Consider the following 22,096-nt stretch of genomic DNA (forward strand, 5'->3'; position numbering starts at 1 on the left):
TTTTCACAGAAAGTTTGCAGCGTTTTCCTCTGCGAATGTTCTGCTTCCATTGTACCATCCACTTTGCAGGTAAAATGGGGGGGGGGGGTTTGCAACGTGGGGCCTCAGCCTTAAAGGGATTCTACCACAAAACCAACATTTTTTCTATTTACCATGTCGGAATAGCCCTAAGTAAAGCTACTTATCTCCTACCTTGCTCAGTCGCCTCCAGCCCGCCGTTCTGTAGAAATACCATTTTTTACCAATATGCAAATGAGTTCTTTCGCAGCTGCCAGAGAACTGTCTCCAGTGACGCCTCCATCTTCAGCTGCAACCGTCTCTTCTGTTTTCTGTCTGGGTCAAACTACGACGCCTGCGCAGTTGGTTCTGCCAGTGAGACACCAGTAGAGCCGAGTGTGCATGCCGGCCCGCAAACATTTTTGGGAGGCCACTCCTGTATTGAACTACAAGAGCAAGAGCGGCCTCCTGAAAATGGCCGCTGGCCAGCATGTACACTCGGCTCTACTTGTGTCTCACTGGTAGAGCTGACTACGCAGGCATCGGAGTTGACCCAGACGGAAGACGACGAGAGAAGGGGAGGATGCAGCTGAAGATGGAGGCATCACTGGAGACAGTTCTCTGGCAGCAATGGGGACGCCCCCATTGCCGTTTGAGTGCTGGGGCCTGCCCCCATTGCTGCGAGAGAACTCATTTGCATACTGGTAAAAAACAGTATTTCTACAAACGACGGGCCAGAGGCGACTGAGCAAGGTAGGAGACGAATAGGCTTTCTTAAGGCTATTCCAACGTGGTAAATAGAAAAAAATGTTGGTTTAATGGTAGAATCCCTTTAAAGGATAAATTATGGAACTGATAGTAGCCCAATCAGTTAACAAGGAAGAATAACTAAAATAGGCATGCACTAAAAGAAGATACAGGAGACAGAAGGAGAAGACAGGAATAGTTTTTTTTTAATGTTGGAGTGAAAAATACAGCAAATCAACAATGGAAATATGAAAACGTGAAGAAGGAAAATGAAACAGAATGTGACTCTAATAAATACAGGGGTGTAACCAGTAATATTTTTTAGGGGTACAATGAAGTTATAGGACATTCAGTTCATATAATGAGTAGATTGCTCTTCCATTAGTGCAGAATATGTAGAAAAGCTTATTCATTTCAGTGCCCTCTTTCACATTTAGCAATAGCTATAGGTTGATGCAGGTGTAGTAGTCACTCTTAGACCCTGGTGCATGAGGTGGTGCAAAAGCCCCTCTGTCACATAGAAAGATGCCTGTATTATAAATTGAACATGACATGTGGGGGTTCATTACATATTTTATATGAGACTGTAAGCTTAAAGGTGTTTTCTGGGCAAAAAAATATTTTTTTCTTTAAAAAAAGGTCTGTTAGTGCTATTAATGGGATAATAAATGCGCCCAAATAACTTTAGCAGTATTTTGAGTGATTTCTAAGTGTCTTTGGGAGTTCCTTGCATCCTCTGCATTTGTTTATGAGGTACAGCTTCCTGTTATGTAGCTTTCACACTAGCTCCCTCTCACCTCACCCTCCCACTTTCTTCCTCCCTCCCTCCCATCCACCTCTTCCCTATCTCTCTAGCTATCCCATCCACTAATAGCCCTTCCCAACTAACTAAGCCCACCCCCAAAACCCCATTATACTTACTGATGTAGTATAAGTGACATAGTAGTGATGTTCTGTTTCCGGAATGGATAACCAGAAAATGTGACTGCCACAGGGATATGGGTAAATATCCATTTTTGATAAATTATGTCAAAATGTCATGTCAAAGTAGGTGGGGGAGGGTGTTTTGATTAGTGTAGGGATTAGCTTTTATCCCGGACAACCCCTTTAAGTTATGCCCTTTTATAGTACCATATTAACAATGGCACTATTCGCAAACTTTACACACTAAAGGTATTTTTCCATGCTGGGTTTTATATATGATTTTCAGTTACTTGAAAGCCAGCATTTATATGTGTAAGTCTAAATACAGCACGCATACTTTAGATAGTTAGTAAGAAATATTATCTCTTCTCTAACTTTAACCCGTCTCCAAAAGGACATGCTCACTCATAGGGCCTACTGGAATTGGACTGAAGACAGGCATCTCAGCTGAAATTAGGTTCTTAAATTCAATAGGTTTACATAGTACAGTTGGTAAATACCAGAGACATGACGGGCTCCTGTATTGTTGATTACTTAGCTTCTTTCTCAAGAGGCTGAGAAGTGTCCCTAGTGCGTACTAGAAGCAGCTGTATGTATGACTAGGCAGCACTATGGGACACTGTCATGAACTTACTAAATACAAAGACTATTAATATAGGCTTGCTCACCAATAAATCACCAATTGAGGCTGGGAAACTTTGAGATGGAAGATACTACAACAGGACGGAGAAAAGTAAAAAAATATCTGTCACATGCAATTGGCTATAATAAACTGGATGGCATCTACGCTATATGAGAGCTGTAAACTGCACTACTCATTGTATCTAGCAGATATTGCAAACAGTTGGGACCTGGAGTAGAAAAAGTATATAAAACTCAACAAGAACATATCTGTGTGAACATCAAAAAGTGGTTTTAAGAAATTGTAGTGCAAACCCATGTGCTTATTATCTCTCTCTTTTTGGGTAAATTGATTCGTGTTTTACAACCATGTTACTAGGGCCATTTCTAATTTACTGTTATATCGTAACCAACAAAATATAATGTAAACCAAAAAATATAGAAAGAACAATCAGAAAAAGTATATGAAAGCAGCAAAGTGTCCCATTATTGAGATCTTCGGTGTAAGATCGTCAGGTGTTAAAAAGCATATGGTATGTAGGCTGATGTCAGTGATCTATGTGTATGAAATCTGTCTTCTCCACTTATAAATCCAAGAGCATAGGTACCATAGTTGTAGTGCTAGTGACTATGACAGAGTTGAGCTCACTGAGAGAGGGGTTTCAGCTTATGTTGACCCTTTCTCATTTCCCATAGGTGGGGCTCATCCACTCCACTGGCCGCAATGTTAGCAAACAAAGAAAGTGTCAACTAGCCATAAGATGACCATACAAATTACCGTGATAGCAATTCATTCAGATCCTAGAGATAGAGGAATAAACTGCTACAAGACAACTCTGCCAGTGGCTTATTCCCCCATGAAAATAAGGATAGGACATGTTGAATATTGAACTCATGCCCCAACATCCATGACAGCTACCATCGGGGGAGTGTCAGGAAACCCTCATACACATTAGTTAATTGGCTCTAATTACCAAAATGAAAGGGTTTGGATGTGTATGGCCATCTTTATGGTAAATCTACTTTTGTCTACTAAATGTAGGGGAAGTGGGAGTAGGAGCAACAAACATTGGGATTTTATAACTTAGAATAGATGGTTGTGAAAGAATCAACCCGGAGGGGACGTTTCATAAGTATGTACCAACCTGATAAACTTAGTACAGTGATATACTCTCTGCACTATAGACAAATGGGGCAGTAGGTTTCAAATTGTTATAATGGCTTCGGGATCTGAGAAATCTATATTGTATGTGGAATTTAAGTGCATTTAAACATAAAAATAATGAGCTTTAGCTTCTATAACACTAATAATTATGGTCTTATGCTCTTTGTATTTTGAGGTTGCAGTCTTATTTTTGTTGTGATCGTAAAATTACTTTTGGGACCATGAGAAATAGTAAATGACTAGAACAAACCTCATAATAAAATGAAGTGCAAGTAGTGGTTTTAAGAAACTGCTATCCACAAAGTGAGCTTACTGTACATGTGCAAAATCTGTTTTTTGTCAAAATATGATATACTATATTCAATAGCTGCTGAAAAGTGTAGTCAGCGCTTCACATCCACTAGCCCTTTCTACAGAAAAGTGGTGGCCCCTACCATATTAAAAAGATCAGTTGTGATTTGTGGAAGCTACAATTGGTTTCAGTTATAAAAAAATGGAAAATGCACAGATAGATGTGTAGTTATAATTATAAAAGTTTTTGTTAATAAAAAAGTAGCTCTATATACTGTATTTATAAAATATTTGCAGTTGGCAAAGATGGCCGCAGGTTAACTGGGCTATATTCGTAGATTAGAGATGCTTCCTAAGAGCATTCTATAATAGTTACCTCCATGAAATGTTGCTTTTCAGAAAACATACTAAAATATACTGAACCACCCACCATAGCTGTATAAACATACTTAGCTCAACCGTAACTGATGTACTCTGACCTACAGTTTCAACCTTTCAATATATTATCTATCCATAGCTAGAGTTGTAGGCCAAAAATATCGCTTTTGAAGACTACGACAACACATGATTTCTGTATCTGGCCCACATTGTGCATGATCCTTACTATAACATTCTGTACATTTACCTAGTGTATTTTTTATGACCAATCTTAGTTAAGAAAAATAAATCAAAGATGACAAACTCACTCATCACCCAAAATAAATTAACTATAAGTATACTTCTGCAAGAAAACGCATCATTTTCTAAATACCCCTCTAATATGGGCTCAGGTAGATCATAACGATCAATTCACTGATCTAGACAGATATAAGTTAACATAAAAATACTGGGGATCTGGACCGACAATAGAATGAGTAATTGCATAATAGCTTTATATATGTCGTGACCAGTTGTCACTACACTCATTGCTGAAGCATAAACCCCGCAGTCCTGATTACTTAATAGTATACAAATGTATGCATCCAATTGGGACATCAATTACTGCCAAGTACTGTAATGAATATATCTATATGTACACACATATATATAGGAAAACCTATGTGCAATATATTTTTTAAAAGGTGATAAATGATTTGGACCCATTATAAAGGATGATACAATGTTATGGTATTAAGTATAGCCAGGACGTATGTCGGTGTCAGATCACCACTACAAACTATTTTTCCCTCTACAAGTGGAAATACATTTCCAAACTGAATACTATTCTTCACCAACTTCTGGTTTCCACACCTGGGCTGGGACACCAGCTTTCTTTGCAGAAAATTTCGGCCTTGGAGGAGCAATCAGTGTTGCTACTGGTGATTCTTGTCTAGGTTGCATGGCATAGGCCACAGAGGGGTAGGAGTCGCTGGCAGGAGTGAAGACACTGGACTGGAAGGAAGGCTGTGTGTTGTACACTGGCTGAGAATATTCAGGTGTTGGTTGGGCGTTAATGTAAGGAGCATTGACAGGCTTTGCAACTTGAGCTTGTTTTGCTGGAGCGGGAACATTTGACTTAGTGGTTTTCTTAGATGCTTCTGTATCTGATGTGCTAGCAGAAGGTGGCTGAAATGTGAATAAAGAAGAGTTAAGCTGATACGGCTGGTGTTTCATTACTTCAAGAGGGCTCAGTGTTTTTGTTGGCTTTTTCTTGGCAGCTGAGGTTCCAGTCTTGGATCCAGGTTTGTTTGCTGCTGGGGGATAAAGTGGTGATTGGATTGGATTGTATGCCAATGGAGGTGGAGCTCGGACATTGGAAGAATATTTCCATGAACATGGTAAAGATGGAGTTGGAGAGAGTGGTCGAGCTGCCTTTTCTTGCACAGTGGTTGAATCCACCACAAACTTTTCCATCCGAGACTGTCTTCTGGCAAACAGCTCTGCTCCTTTTCCTTTTAAAGCTGGCATCTCATAGGCTGGACCTACTGACCCTGATGGAGTTGTAGGTGGTGTTTTAGGTTTAGATATTTGACTTAAACTTGTAGATACCTTAGGTGGACCTCTGGGGGGAGCAGTTAAATTAAGAGTGTTTGGAGGATTGTAATGGAAATTTGATTGTGCCACAGGGGCTTCTGCAGGAGCTTGGCTTTGAAATGAATTCTGGACTACAAATGGTTGCTGTGCTGCAGCTGCAGATGGTGGGATCCAAACTGGTGATGTTGGTGTCACTGTTGTTGGCGACTTGACTGATGGTTTAGGGGCAACAGGTGGAGGTGTTTTTAGCTTGCCACTGTGAGCTTGCATAAAATTACATGCCTCTGCTCCAAGACTGAGGTAGTCTTCTTCTGGTCCTGACTCATTTCCAGTAGCACGTTTACCTTCTCGGTTTTGAAGAAGTGTTAAAAGTTCTGGATTTGGGCTAACTTTTGGCTGATCCTTAAAGGTGAACATAGGTTTTGTGCTTCTACGTTTCGCTTCCATTAAGATCCCTGTTTTGCTTGCTGGAACTGCAATTCTTTCATCTCGAGAAGCAATTTGTTCTGTAGAGTAGGAAGGAGCCCAAACAGCTGCTTGGGCTTTACCAGACACTGGTGAAGACACGTGAAATCTTGGTTCTGGAGGTGGAGTGACTGAAGAGTAAGGAGGTGGTGCAGGTATATCTGACATAGGGCTTGCTATATTTCTGTTCGGTGAAAAAGGCAAAGCTGTTTGATTTTGAGCTCCACCAAAGGGTCTTGCTGTTCTGTTTATAGAAGACTGAAATGAAATATTTGACTCATTTGTTCCAACAGTACCATTCTGCACCCTTTGCTGGCTGTTGCTGACTTCTATATAGCTTTTGCTTACACAGCTCTGGGCCTTAATGGTTTGCTGTTGTTGCTGCTGCTGGTGCGCCTCATATGAAATTGTACTATTTACATTCTGTGTGATTGACACTTTCTCTTCCATACTATGTTTCCTCATTTCTTCTTGCTCTGCTGTTATTTGATCCATCCTCTGCTTCCTCTTTGCAAACATGAGGACCCCTTTACCTTTGGTCTCTGGAAGTTCCTCCATTGCTTCAGTAGTATTGAGTTTCCTTTCTACCTCTACTAGTCCAGTGTCCCAGTCAAAAGTTACAATATGTGCACTGTTTTCAGGATCTGATAAGAAATCTTCATCTACATCAGATTCACTTGCCCCATAGAAAGTGACCTCAAAAGTATTCTCTTTATTTTCGTCTTCCTCGTTATCGTCTTCTTCTTCACCCGTGTATCGTTCAAGCTCCCCTGTGCCGTAGCTGGTCAACGTATATTTTCTGGCTCTTTGCCGGCGCTTTTTAAACATCAACACCCCCTTGGAATTGGGGTTGGGAGCAGCAGTCAGGAGAAGAGCAATACTTTTACATTTAGACTTGGCTTCTTTAACTTGCTTTTCGGAGAGACTCTCACTGCGTCTGAGCCCTGAATTAAAAGATAAAATAAAGCAAATTAAATCACAAACAATTGTACGCTATATAGTACACATTTATTCAAAGCATACATTCAGAGCAGAAATAGAAATCTTGTCCAATATAAATGCTAGTGTAGTAGAGGTTGGTTTGGGTAGGTACCTTTCTAGCCATGATACATAATCCTTCTGGATGTTTCAACTTTATACTTTTGCAGGCTTTAAAAAATCTGAACATGTAAAACATATAAACAAAATTATATTGATATCATGCAAATTGATAAGTTATCTGAAGATGTATGAGACACAGCTGATGTATGCGGTGGTTGATGCCCATTGGTAATACAGTATACCAATTGTCATATGATGTCATATGAGTAAAATTGTTTTGATTTGCCTAAAGGTGTTTTTATTGCCACCAAATAAAATGAGCTAATAGGGTTAAACTATTAATCAAAAATTGTATTGTTAGAGCCCTGGTTCCGGTGCTCTTGTTGTCACATCAATGGCCCCACATGTGGTAGCTGCAGCCAATAACTGACCACAGCAGTCAGGTGCAGGTCCATCATTCATGCAGAGGTTCCTGCACTTCACATGCTATTAATGGAGACTGGTGTAGAGCACTGGGACCCGTGGATGGGACAGCAAGACAAGAACAGTTAGTATAATATATATTTTTTTTTATTTGAAACCCTTCAATGCCCTCAGCTCATTTTTGGGGTGACAGAAAACCACTTTAAACAAAATTGAAAACACAAACATACGGTGTTAGTCTATTGGTACTTGTTTACAAGTTATTCACTCAGAATGCAGACACAACTGTCACAAATTTGTTGAACTATTATATTAATTAAATTTAAAGGGAGTCTGTCAGCAGTAATTTGATTATGAGCTAATCAGGTCTAGAACCAATAACTAATTTACTGCTGATAGACTCACTTTAAATAATTTGTCACTGTTTCCATCCATGTAACAGATCCAATCTCATTGGCAGCTTCAATCAGTTTGGGTCTTTTTCCATGTGTGTATATAGCAAACTGTCCACCAGCATGAGCATGTGAACACGGATGTCTATCTGTGGTCCCCTGAGCCTGCAGTACAGAAGGACTCCTCTATACTACACAAGATTTGTAGGATATGGTTTGATAGATCTATCGCCACTACAGAGGATAGGAAAGGTTGCTTAAAGAAAACTCATTCAAGTAGGAGGTGCTAAGGCTTGACTCCAATATGTTTGAATGAGTTGAAAATCTATTCAATTTTTTCTCAATTTTTTTACAGTGGTGTCAAAATAATATGTAAAAAAAGTAATATATGTGTGTATATATATATATATATATATATATATATATATATATATATATATTAACACTACAGTAACTTTGTGTTGGAATATTTTAAAATGCTGCCACAGATATACACAAGTGCCTTCATACAGTGAATATTTCAATTTATTATTAAATAACAAATCTCATTGGGAATAAAAAGATATTTCCTAGAATAAGAATAATTGAAAAATCATGCATTTTCATTTCCCCACAGTTATTCTCGGAATATAGTGAACTGTAACAATTGTAGCAATTATCAAGAAATATTGTGAAGCATTAATAATGTATTGTGACCAATGGAGAAGACTAATATTGGTTAGAGCTGATGAATTTTAGCACCATAGACTTAGTAATGATTCTTCATTGGCAATGATAATTGTAATAGTTCCGACATGACTAGTTTTACTTCTAAAGCCACTTTTACACATACACAGTTTGGTCACTATTTTGGAACAGTATTTGTAAGCCAAAGGAGGAGAGGAGGTTATGGAAGGATTTACACTAGAGATGAGTGAACACTATTTGAAACAGCCGTTTCGTATAGCACGCTCCCATAGAAATGAATGGACGTAGCCGGCACGCGGGGGGTTAAGCGCAAAGTCTGTGTGCCAGCCACTTCCATTCATTTCTATGGGAGCGTGCTATTCGAAACGGCTGTTTCGAATAGTGTTCTCTCATCTCTAATTACACATATTTGATGTCTTCGGCCCACTTCTGGTTTTGGTTTATAAAGGGTGATCTGAAATTCTGATCAATATACATAAATGTGAACCTGGTGATAGAGCATGTTTACATGTAGCAAATTTCTGTTGTTGAAATACATCCCATACATGTAAATAAGGCTATTTCTGCAGCATGTTCAGGGATCTTTATGGTCCCATTATAATGTTGGAATGAATTTCTGTTATAGTAAATAGAGTAATATTAATCTGGCATGTGAACAAAAGTCTGGGGCCACACAGGCAGTAATCCCAGTAGTAGGTCAGTGGATTAAACCAATCTTATCTAAATACTGAGACTAAAACTTGCATCACAAGGTGACTGCTGCCGAGGGTTTGAAACTTATGGCAGGTCAGTTATTGCTATGGGTTTTCCTCATTGGCTTTTAATCTCTGCAATGCAAAGGTGGCGGGCCTGCAGAGGCCAAAAGGTGAGCCGCAACAAAATCCACTACTAAGACTGACAGCTAAATGTAACCATAGCCTTAGCAATGGTAATAAGTAGTCCAAATAATTTTGCAGTTGTTAATGTGAAAGAGGTTTCCACAACTTAGCAATTTATCCACTGTCCATAAGATAGGAGATAAGTTGCAGACCAGTTGGGGTCCCTACTGCTCATGAGAATGCAGGTGTTTTATAGTGGAGACACCTTATACAATTTATCCCCTATTCTCCTGCAACTTATATACTTTCCTATGGAGGAATAAGTTGTTAAGACGGGTAAACCCTTTTAGGTCGCGACTCCACATAGTGTAAACGATGCAAGTCTGCCATGGCTGTAACCACAGCATTTTGCAGTATCTGCAAAGTGGATAGGATTCTGCCTAATCCCATCCACACATTGCAGAAAAATATCCACAGGAGACATGCTGCAATCTCAAAAAACGCTGCGTTTTTGTAAATTGCAGTATGTCAATTATACCTAAAGAAACACTGGCATTTTCTGTATAGATATAATAGGGGCAGAAATTCTGAAGAGGAAAACTCTGAAATCGTAGTGAAAAACGCTTCAGAAAAAAACAACACGTGTTTAGGCCTTAGCCTAATACATTTTAACTATCATTGATTCCAACCAGGGCAAGTCTTCTCCACCTTTTAGAACATGTATTATCCTGCTTCAATATATTTCATGGTTGTTGGTGATATAAAGCTACAATATTAGAGATTAGTTCATTATAGTCCAGTAAAAAACATACATGGAACAGTGTGTATGCATTGTATCAGAAAAAAATCTAACTTATTTTACATATGGCCAGCTTACATGACTAGCTGGCTGTTTGATCAGTTCATTCATTCATTCATTTCCTTTAATTCAAAATAAAAATATATATATATATTCTTGCAATGTTTTTAAATAATTGCTTATTCTACATAGGGCTAGTGGATTATTTCAGATTTACTTTGATATTTGAGACTTATATCAGCAAGTAAAATGGCACTGACTATAAGTCTAGTTGTGTCAACCGAACCGAGCCTTGTCTTGTCCTAAATTAAGCCATCATCTTGTCTATTTAAGCTCAGTTTCCCAGGCACATGTGAGACACATGCCAGTATGGAATACATACTTCATTAGAAACATTTAGTTTTTGCATGTCACACAAGATATTCTTAGTAAACCTACCGCACAACTGTGTCAAAACCCTACGAAGTGCTGAAAAGTATGCCTTGAATTCTTGCCTAAGCTTTGGGGCAAGCTTCTTATTTACAGCACCCTTACCTCAGCACTGCATTCCATCAGTTACTCCTGTCCCTTCCCTGAAGTTTATGTGACAGCTTCAAGCAGCTGACCAGATAAACACATAGTCACACACTGGCCGGACGCTCCTTGCGGATACTCAAATGCTGCCTTTCCATTGCTGTCATTCTGTCGTTGAAAACTGACTCAGGCTCAAGTTGTTTTTTTGTATATTATTAAATATTATAAAAAAAATATTGCCTTTTGAAATATTAAGTAAAAACAAGTTTACCTGCACTTTCTATCATTTCGGTAATTCCAAAAATAACAATATGTAAAAGCACATTCCTTCATAACAATAATCACATTATAGTAATACTGACTAATAGTACTATAATGTGTGTGTGTGTGTGTGTGTGTGTGTGTGTGTGTGTGTGTGTGTGTGTATATATATATATATATATATATATATATATATATATATATATATATATGTATATATAGACCCACACACACATCATATATATATAGCATGCCACATGCCATAGAACCATAACTCCCAGCATGCTATGACAGCCACTGCTGAGACAAACAATATTCAAAAATACATCACACAATTCTAGACGCATAAATGGTAAAAAAAAAAAAAAGCTCATATCTTGATTCATACTGTTTATTTTTCTCTTTCATACAGTGATTAATAAAAATATCTATAGTGGTGAGATTGGCCAGAGCCTCTCTATACCTGCCCTACAAACAAAATCTGCAGGTCAGATCCCTAATGCAATTGTAGCATTAAATGATCATATTAGAAAGCACCCATTATAGGGAGCAATTGTTCCCATTATCATAGAATATAAGTAAGTGTCCACATTGGAAATTTTTCATAGCCAAATAAATAGTGTATTAGACAAATGACAGCTATTAGTTGTCACATGGTTACTCCTAAGCCCACTGTCATATCTCAGAGATGCATGCAGACTATACTCCATACACCCATTAGTAATAGCTGGTGCTTGTGCCTATAATGATCAATAACAGACCTGGATACAATACACATCTACACATATAGAGGGCTACTCACCGATCACTTAGAAATCAGGTTAATTCATAGTCTACTCTAGTTTCAGTCTATGATTTCCAGCTTCCACTACAAACCCTAGTAATGTTATCCAGGAAAGTTAAGTGTATATTGTGAAGTCAGCATGTAGCTTTGGACTACGTCAGGCTATTTCTCAGAATAGAATTTGTGTCTGACCTCTAAAGGGATCAAGGCAGAAGAAATAGTAAGTTCATTTCACAGTCTAGCAGACTCACAAAATGGAAAGGATCATGTAGCTACCCAGTGCTCCACATGTTAGTGTCTGTCAAACTGTCTTCTGCAAGGCTCATCAAGCTTTCATCCAGTCTGACTTGTAGGCTAATAGTCCATCTCAACAAGTCTCATTTCAATGTACAATGAACTATCAATTAACCTCTTTTGCGCTGTCGAGTATTTTCATACAAAACACATTTCTTGTAATGACATGTAGATGTGTCTTATTCCAATAGATGTGAAGTAAGCAGTATAAATGAAAATGAGGAACAACAGCTTATGGGCCATAAGACATCAGTGCAAGTGTCATTGTATAAAAGATAATGAATGGCCAAATATGTACTACTTACTGGCGTGCCTGGCCCGGTGTTTGTTAGGTCTGATGTGATCCTGCTGATCCTCCTCGCCTTGCTCTGAATCTTCTCCTGTGATTCCAAAGGAGACAGTAGAAGGAGGTTCCTCTAAGTGCCCTCCTTCCTCTACAGACACAACACACCCCTCAGCAGGCACAGATCTGGACTCTTTTTCTCTACCAGAGCATTCTAAGATCAATTCAACCCTGGGGAAAGTTGTATCTTGTGCCTTCTCTCTTATTGGGACGATTTTTGCCTGCTGCTTGCCTGTTATCTGGAATGTAGTAGATGCCTTCTGCATAGGGGTCTCATTTGTAGTAAGGCATGTTTCACTTTTTTGTACTCTATGCTCATCTTCTGAAGATGTTTCAGCACCCAAAAGAGTCACAGTAGGAACACTGCCAGTCCTCAAACGCATGTCTTGTGAGAGGGATAACTGCAATTCCACCATAGCACCTTGTCGCCCTTCTTCTGTACTTTTTGTCACAGGAATGTCAATTGTTGTGTTGCCCTTTGGAGTCTCAATAACTTTAGGAGTGATCTTGTGGCATAAAATGACTTCTTTGTCTTTTTCTGCTTCCATGACACCAGTACCATGTTCTGTCCTTAAGTAAAAAGACGGACAGTTTGTTTCTGAGATTCCATGTTCCCTGGATACAGATTCTGGGCCTGTACGGATCTGTAGTGTGGTGCTCTCAGTGTATTCTTCTTTGTTGATATTGCCATCTGCATTTTTATTTTCCACGGCCAGAGTCTTGCTAGAAGTCCTGTAATAAAAGTTTAAAAAAAAGAAACACTGTCATGAATGCATCTCTTCTAATGCTAAACACATGCATTGTATTTATCTGTACAAATAACTGTATACTGTAGTTGAACCATATCTGAACCCTACCTGTTAAACATTTAGCAAAAAATAATAATTCTGGATACACTGGGTCACATTTACTAATACTATCTATATTTTAGATGTGCTCTCCAGCCCCTCCCACTTGTTCCTACTCCAGGCGCACATGATAGCATAACAATGCGCCCGGAGCAAGGAGGAGCCGGACCAGGAAGCAGACAGGTAAGTAATGACTGATATAAGGAGAACCAGCGAAGTGCCTTCATTGGCCCTCCATACAGTGGCCCCTTCACTGGTCCACCCATATAGTGACCACTTCACTGGTACTCCATACAGTATGGGGACCAGTGATGGGGCCATTATATTGTATGGGGACCAGCGATTGGGGCTAATATCCTGTGAGAGGAAAATTAAAGTGTGTGGGGAATTGGGCAGGTATATTATAGGGGTTGCCCTGTCTTAATGTTTTTATGGCCTATCCTCAGGAAGCGGCTAAGCGGCTCTGTACAGCAATGGGGCTGGGTGTTGGACCCCTATCAATTAGGTATTAGGCCTTATTTATTTCCTTAAGAAAGGCCATAAAAAATTAAGCCTGGACAACTGTTTTAATATTAACCCTCTAATGTCCCACACACTTTAATGTCTCCCCCACAGGATATTGGCCCAAATACAATATAATGGCCTCATTACTGGATCAGTTAAGTCAGTTAAAAAAATCAGGCCAAGACAACCCTTTTAGGCTGGGGCCCCATGTGGCATAAATGCTGCAATATGGCAGAAACCATAGCGTTTTACACTCGTACGCTGCGATTTCCAAAACTGATACGGTTTAGGAAATCACATTGTGTCAATTATACCTATAGAAACGCTTGTGGTTTCCCCTTTAGTTATAATAGGAAACAGAGGTTTCCTCTGTAGATTTTCTGTGAAAAGCACTGCGAGAAAAATCATTGCTGCCACGGTTTTTCCCCACAGTGCTTTTTTTTTTCTTTGTGGCCGCTACCTAGGGCCTTTGCCTTAAAGATGTTGTCCATAGACTGGAGTAGCCCCTGTGGTGGACAGGACAGTGTAAAATAAAAATTAAAAAAAAGAAAAACGCATACTCACCTGTCCTCAGCACCACATTGCATCTCGCCAGTGTCTGTTTGGTCTCATGGAGTTGCTTTATTTCTGAAAATCCTGTACCTCCTGTATCTAATTGGTTTCAGTGGTCGCAGGAGGTCCAGTATATCCAGCAAGGAGGCGCCGACACGAGACTGAATAGACACTTGCAGCAGATAATAGAGTGTTGCGGACAGGTGAGTTTTTTTTTTTGGTTTTTTACTTTACACCTCCCCTCCCGCTACATGGGTTGCTTCAATTCCTGGACAACCTCCTTAAGGTGAAAGACTGCAGCAGAAACACATTACGTTTTTTCCCTCAACGTTTTTCAAAGAGAGTTCACATAGTTTTGTTCTGTGGACTTTCTGCTCTTATTATACCTAAGGAAAAGCCAGCACATTTTCTGTTTGTATTGTTTTATAAACTACAGACGTAGCAAAGTTTAACTTCACTCTTAATATGTGGCCAAGAAGGTTAAAACTGTGGCAAAGAAGGTTAACTGGATTATTTAAATGGGATTGAATGTTGTTTTTTCATTTCAATATAATCTTTTCTCATGTGGTAAGATATCACAGAGAAGAAATTTATGCAGAAAGTCAAGTTAAACACTACTAGCTCTGTATACTTTATTTTATACTCTTTACTATATTACTGGTATTCCATATTCAGTAAATAAAGGTTATTTTAGGTATACTATAAAAGGTTTGAATGTTGAATAGTGCCATGTTCTGCATAAATATTCTGCACATCTCAATGCCAAACTATCCTATTTATTGGATTCTCTACCTTCTAAGAAGGTTAAACAGCTTTGTCCACCATCATTTCTACAATGTTAACAGAGCAATGTTGTAAGACCGATACAATTGGCACTATACTACTCCATTTTGTAGAAGGAAAAGATAGAAAATTATTGGCTTTCTTAACCTGCAAGATGGCCTTTACTACACATAAGCTACATTAACTCCAGACATGTCAATGTTGTACATCCTTATTTTCATCTACATAATGACTTGGTTATCTTATTATTTAGTCATTTTCCAGCATATGACCTTGCAGTTAAAGAGGAAATGTAATAATAATGCAACTGTTGTTTGCCTATCTGCAGATACTGTATTGTCTTTATACAAATACTTCACATATCTTTGTGAAATAAGAATAAATCATGTATACTATGTATCGTATGCTATACATTGATATTATCACATAGCCTAAACAAAGACATTATGGCCCAATTTTCCTGATAGCTAGATAGTGTGAACTGATAAATCTGGTCCATCTTTAGACTAAAGTGTATACCACTTAATAGCTTACTATAAAGCCAGACATTTACGCCAGAGTTCTGGCACAATTGTTGGTGTATAATGTTGCATCTTAACCTACACAACACAATTGGTGTGCAGATTGTCACATGTAAGCCATATACTCCTTTTCACAAACGCATTGTCAAGCTTGTCTAAAAAAAATGAACTAAAATTAGATGTATTTTGTCCATCATGTACATCAAAGTAGACTTGCTTTTGAGCTGCAGTTATTGTGTTGCCACATGAGGCTAATTTCACACTACCATCGATGTCCATTGTTCTGATCCCTTAGGGGAGCTACCAGATTTCCATTTTTTTCCGATCAAAAGTACAGAAAGCGGACAGAAGGGATTTCCATTTTTATTTTAACATTGCTGTCAATGATAATGATACAAACTAAATAAAGGCTTCTGTTTACATCTGTTAGCCTATATTCAGATGATATTAAGTGATAGATGCTTTAATTTCCTCATTGGTGAATGGGGATTAATTCACATCAATGTCATTTTGAAGGTCCATTGTTGAGGACAGTCAAAATATAGGTCATGCTCTATCTTTATCTGTTTTTCACAGATCCCTACATGTACTGTAATGTATGAGAGATCTGTGAAAACAGCTGGTCGTAGGGTGAAAAGGGGTCGCGAAAAATGGATATTTTTGAAGTCCGTTTTCAGTTTTGTTCGTGTGAATGTAGGCTTATTCTAACAAACTGAGTGTCCATTGTTCTTATTCTCTGACAAATTGGACCTACAGACACCAGAAGTGCAGTGTGAAATTAACCCCAGATGAAGTCATAAGTTTAGCTCAAATACATTGTTGGTGTATCAAATGATAAGAAATAGTAAGAAGTGATTGATCACAAATCTGCTCCAAGTACTATTGTCAGCTGATCCTTTTTATAGCCTAGGTCCATCACAGGCAGGATCCTCTGATTCTTTTTAGAGAACGAGTTCAGCCCTGAATAGAATAAATAAGAAAAGAAGTTCTTTAAATTGTATTGCAAACCTTATGAGGTACACCCAGAGTGTTTTTGCTCTATCACTGGAAGCTATATAACTGTTATTCCTATACTTAGGTTCTCTTTACCTATCTACTGCTTAAAGATAGAAACAAGTGCAATATATAAAATGAAATGGGATATCTGAATATACGCACTTAAATTTTTCACAGTGCTGCAGTAAAGGGTAACTAAAGAATATTTTATATGGAACAGATAGACTCTTAAGCTTAAATATGAGACAGGCAGTGAATACCATTAAGCCACTGGTTGGTAAAGAAGGTTAGTAACATTTACTACTTGTACAGAACACTAAGTACCAGAAGCAAGTACAGTGCAACACTATTCATTGCCCTTAAACATTTCACATTTTGTCACCTTACAACCACAAACGTAAATGTATTTTATTGAGATTTTAAGTTATAGACCAACACAAAGTAGCAGATAATTGTGATGTGGAACCAAAATGACACATGGTTTTCAAAATTTTAATCAATTAAAAATCTGATACCCCTAAATAGAATCCAATGTGCACAATTGCCTTCAGAAGTCACTTAATTAGTTAATAGCATCCAGCTGTGTGTGATTTAGCCTCAGTTAGTGAACACTAGTGAATAGAGATGAGCGAATAGTATTCGAAACTCTAGTTTCGAATACCTCGCTCCCATAGGAATGAATGGAAGTGGCCAAACACCGAGGGGTTAAGCACCGTCCGCTTCCATTCATTCCTATGGAGCGAAGTATTCGAAACTAGAGTTTAGAATACTATCCACTCATCTGTACTAGTGAACAAACAGCATCATGAAGACCAAGGAATCCACCAGACAGGTCAGAGATAAAGTTGGGGAAAAGTTATGGAAAAGTTTAAAGCAGGGTTGGTATATAAAAACATATCCCAAGTTTTCAGCATCCCAAGAAGCACTGTGCAATCCATCATCCACCTACCAAGACATGTCGGTCCAAAAGACAGATTCATCATGGAGTGCACTGGTCAGAGAAGAGAAATGTTTGGTGGAAAAGTAACACTGCTCATCACCCTAAGGCTGCATTCACACAGAGTAACGCCAGGCGTCATTTGTGTGTAATTTGTGTGTCTTTTACGGCCGTCATAAAACGTTTACATAGAGTTCTATAGGAAAAGACGCCTGTAATTTACTGCCGTCATTTACGGCCGTCATTACAATGACGGCCGTAAATGACGGCCGTAAATGACGGGCGTCTTTTCCTATAGAACTCTATGTAAACGTTTTATGACGGCCGTAAAAGACACACAAATTACACACAAATGACACCTGGCGTTACTCTGTGTGAATGCAGCCTAAAGACGCCACTGTGAAACATGGTGGTGGGAGCATCATTTTGTGGTGATGCTTTTCTTCAGCAGGGACAGGGAAGCTGGTCAGACATGATAGGAAGATGGATGGAGCTAAATACAGGACAATCCTGGAAGAAAACCTGTTGGAGGCTGCAAAAGACTTGAGACTGGGAAGGAGATTCACCTTCCAGCAAGACAATGACCCTAAACATACAGCCAGAGCTACAGTGGAATGGTTTAGATCAAAGAATATTCATATGTTAGAATGGCCCAGTCAAAGTCCAGACCTAAATCCCATTGAGCATCTGTGGAAAAACATGGAAATTGCTGTTCACAGATGCTCTCTGTCCAATATGGCTGAGCTTGAGCTATTTTGCAAAGAAGAATGGGCAAAAATCTCAGACTCTAGATGCGCAAAGCTGGTAGAGACAGACCCCAAATGAATTGCAGCTGTAATTGCAGTGAAAGGTGGCTCTACAAAGTATTGATATAGGGGATGAATACTTTTGCACATCACACTTTTCAGACTTTTGTTTGATTAAAACTTTGAAAACCGGGTATCATTTTCCTTCCACTTCACAATTATCTGCTACTTTGTGTTGGCTCATTTTTTAAAATCTCAATTAAATACATTTAATTTTGTGTATGACAATTAAAGCATCAAATCTTTCCTCCAAGGAGCAGCCTCTTAAAAGAAATCTCTATGCAAATCTTCAGGCCAGGGCCACACTTTGTGTAATCACAATGTTTTACTCCAAACACCACAGAGTTTTACAGTCACTGCAAGGGGAAAGATTCACTATAACATGTATGTGTTCTATCTTTCAATGTTGAGAAGTCATAGAGGCGTTCTGTTAGTGACTCCCAACTTCACCTTTATGACAGTGCATACAGAGATAGGTGTCAATCACTGATAGGACTGCCTCCTTGTGATTTCAATTTCTAAAATAAAAGTTATACTGAATTTATTTCTATAATGTGCTGGTCTGTGAAGCGGTGGACTTTCAGCTCCACTCTCATCAATTCCAATGTTGTTAACTTGTCTGGATAGAAAACAAGCAGTGTTCTGGCATTGTTGACTCCTTAAAAGGCTGTGAACATTTGAGGATGCATGCTGTGCTGACAATAACCACTGCTGCCAGCCAAAACTCATTTCTCAGAGAAACTTCTCTGTACTAACTCAACTTATAGTTGGCAGAAAACAAGACACTAGTAAGTACCGCTTGTGTCAAGCAAATAACATGGACAGCTTTAAAGACTACAGAGATGTTTGTCACCATTACAATACATGGTTGAATTGCACTAGGTCATTGCTGGAAACTTCCAACAAAAGACAGAAAAGACAGAAGTCCTCCTATTTACATAAAGTGCCCGAGTTGCTGCCTGCTGCTTACCCAGATCTGGCAGTCTTTGCACAGACCCTATCAGCAATTTGACCATCTATTGGTTAGTATCTTGAGGACCTCGACCTGAACATTTGCGCTGTAAAGTCCATGTCTCCATGTGGGATTTAAGAGCAGCAGATCATGTACCTTACGCTAGGTTCACACCTGCGTTCTGGTCTCCGTTCTGTGGTTTCCGTCTTCTGCATGCAAGAAGACGGAAAGCACAGACCGGGTCCGGCTGTGAGCGTCGGTGAGCGTTTTATGCTCTCCGCCGTGAAACCGTTTTTTTTTTTTAATCCGGACACAGAGTACTGCATGTCTGACTCTGTGTCCGGAATAAAAAAAACCCGGTTTCGCGGCGGAGAGCATAAAACGCTCACCGCCGCTCACGGCCGGACAGCTTTCTCACCCATTCAAATGAATGGGTGAGAAAGACTCCTGCAGGTTTCCGTCTCCTGCCTCTGTTTTATGCAAGAAACGGAAACCTGCATAACGGAGTGCCGGGCGCAGATGTGAACGAGCCCTTAGACTCTGCACCTTACCTAAAGCACCCCAATAATAGTCTCCTGAACTGTATGTCTTGGTGCTTTTAGCACCTTAATGTACAGCTAAGGGCTCGTTCACATCAGCGTTGTGAACTCCGTTATGCAGGTTTCCGTTTCCTGCCTAAAACAGAGGCAGGAGACGGAAACCTGCAGGAGTCTCTCTCTCCCATTCATTTGAATGGGTGAGAGAGATGTCCGGCCGTGAGCGGCGGTGAGCGTTTTATGCTCTCCGCCGCAAAACCGGGTTTTATAATCCGGACACAGAGTCGGACATGCAGTACTCTGTGTCCAGATAAAAAAATTCGGTTTCGCGGCGGAGAGCATAAAACGCTCACCGCCGCTCACGGCCGGACCCGGTCTGTGCTTTCCGTCTTCTGGCATGCAGAAGACGGAAAGCACAGAACGGAAAGAAGAACGCAGGTGTGAACCTAGCATAATCTGCACCCCTGTCCAGGACACCTTCAAAGTACATACTGTACCTGTAACCTGATGGCTGTGAGCCTGCGTTCCAGGGATCCCAACTGTGTAGTCTGGAGATCCAGAAACGAACATTTGTTAACGGAAGAAAGATTCATTTGCGAGGTACTACATCTGTACATATAGGGGCATAGTGCCTTACCCATAATGATTATGAAGATTAGACAGACCAGCAAGTATTTAACCCTTGTGTTCTCTTCGGGATTTCTAAAGAATGTTTGTTTTAGGAACATGCATAAATGTGGCACACAAACACTGAGGGCCAGATTATCACCTGCTACTTTATCAATAATTTATAGGATTATTTTTCCTTTCAATAGTCAGTAACGTTTTAACAATCTTTGCATAACTCTATAGTACTGGTGATTATAAGAAAATTGGTAATATATCTTAGCAAAGAAAAATGCTTCTTTCTCCTTTTATCAGTCTGTTTTTCCATTTCCTTTGCCAAACTGACTTTCAATCTGAAAATTTTGATATATACATCTCAAGACGGTTTTGGTATATCCATTTCAAGATGAACTGATAACAGATTACATCTGCCTATAGAGGTGTATGTAAAGAGGAGGGGGAGTCTTAGTCTGATGCTGGAGCTAAATAAGTGCTTTTTTTCACAAGTAAAATACTTTATTCACATCACTACAGGTTGTATATAAGTCCTGCATGGTACTTGGACTGCTTCTGATGGACAGAGACGGTTATGGAGCAGAATCTTCTATGCTCATTGTCTGCAGCGTATGGCACCTAAATACAAGTATCATGCAATTCTTAATAAGAGTGTCACACATCTCCCAAATAATTGTGGCATACAATTCTCAGCTAAAAGTATTATGTAATTTCCAATATCAGATGTGTTTGAAATGGAAGTCTGAACAAAGTTGATGTGTTTTATTTTCTTACCTTTTCACAAGCATCTGAAGGCTATCAATTGATTTTTCAATAAGAGTCACAACTTCTGAGTAAGGTATGTCTGTGCAGTTTGTCCCATTGATGGAGATCACCTCATCTCCCACACATAATCCTGCATTAGAAGCCTTACTCATACTGCGAACCTGAAATAAAACAAAAAGAAACAATATGATGATCCAGGGATTTTAGGGGGTAGCTATTACAATATTAAAACTGATCTCCCTCTGGAATATGACAAAATATATCCAAATGAAAGCTTTTCCTTGTACGGCTCGGCTTGAGCATGAGCAGAGCTTGCCGTATACGCCGGCACTTCCCATTCACTTCAATGGGACTGCTCGCAGTGAAAGAAGCATCCCATTCATTTCTATGGGGAGCGCTCGTATGCCGGCTCCCATAGAAATGAATGGAGCTGCTTCATACGCTGCTTATTCTGAACGTGTTTTACGTTCAGAATAAGCTTCAGGAAACGTAGTGTGAATGCACCCTTAAAGAAAGCATTATAGCTGTGGTAATATGAGTGACAGTACAACATGTAATGATATGATAGACCAGGCCATAGGACATGCCGGGCATTGCGGACATGAGTGGCAGTGCGGCATATGATGCAGCTTTTCTTTAGCATGGTAATGCCCTGCAGTTTACTGCACAGCAGGTGGCTACAGGTACTTTGTGCAAGGAAAACCTGTGAGATGGAAGCAACACTGGCTCCCCCTTCAACCTCAGGGTGAGTGGGCGT

General features: G+C 39.4%; 1 protein-coding gene across 3 annotated transcripts in view; it reads right to left on the minus strand.

The window, feature by feature from the left end:
• The window catches only part of SYNPO2 (synaptopodin 2), a 178,068-nt gene that overhangs the window by 27,286 nt on the left and 128,686 nt on the right, over positions 1-22,096 (minus strand). Inside the window, exons 2-4 of one of the 3 annotated variants that reach the window (XM_075286089.1) lie at positions 21,349-21,500; positions 12,481-13,250; positions 4,976-7,107 (exon numbers count right to left, since the gene is read on the minus strand). In XM_075286089.1, coding sequence (XP_075142190.1) covers positions 4,976-7,107; positions 12,481-13,250; positions 21,349-21,500 — 3,054 coding nt within the window. Of the gene's footprint in view, positions 1-927; positions 7,108-11,899; positions 11,987-12,480; positions 13,251-21,348; positions 21,501-22,096 lie in introns of those variants that run through there. The other 2 variants (XM_075286072.1, XM_075286080.1) reach the window with 2 other exon arrangements.

This window comes from Leptodactylus fuscus, chromosome 1 (assembly GCF_031893055.1).
Source record: "Leptodactylus fuscus isolate aLepFus1 chromosome 1, aLepFus1.hap2, whole genome shotgun sequence".
Taxonomy (NCBI): Eukaryota; Metazoa; Chordata; class Amphibia; order Anura; family Leptodactylidae; genus Leptodactylus; species Leptodactylus fuscus.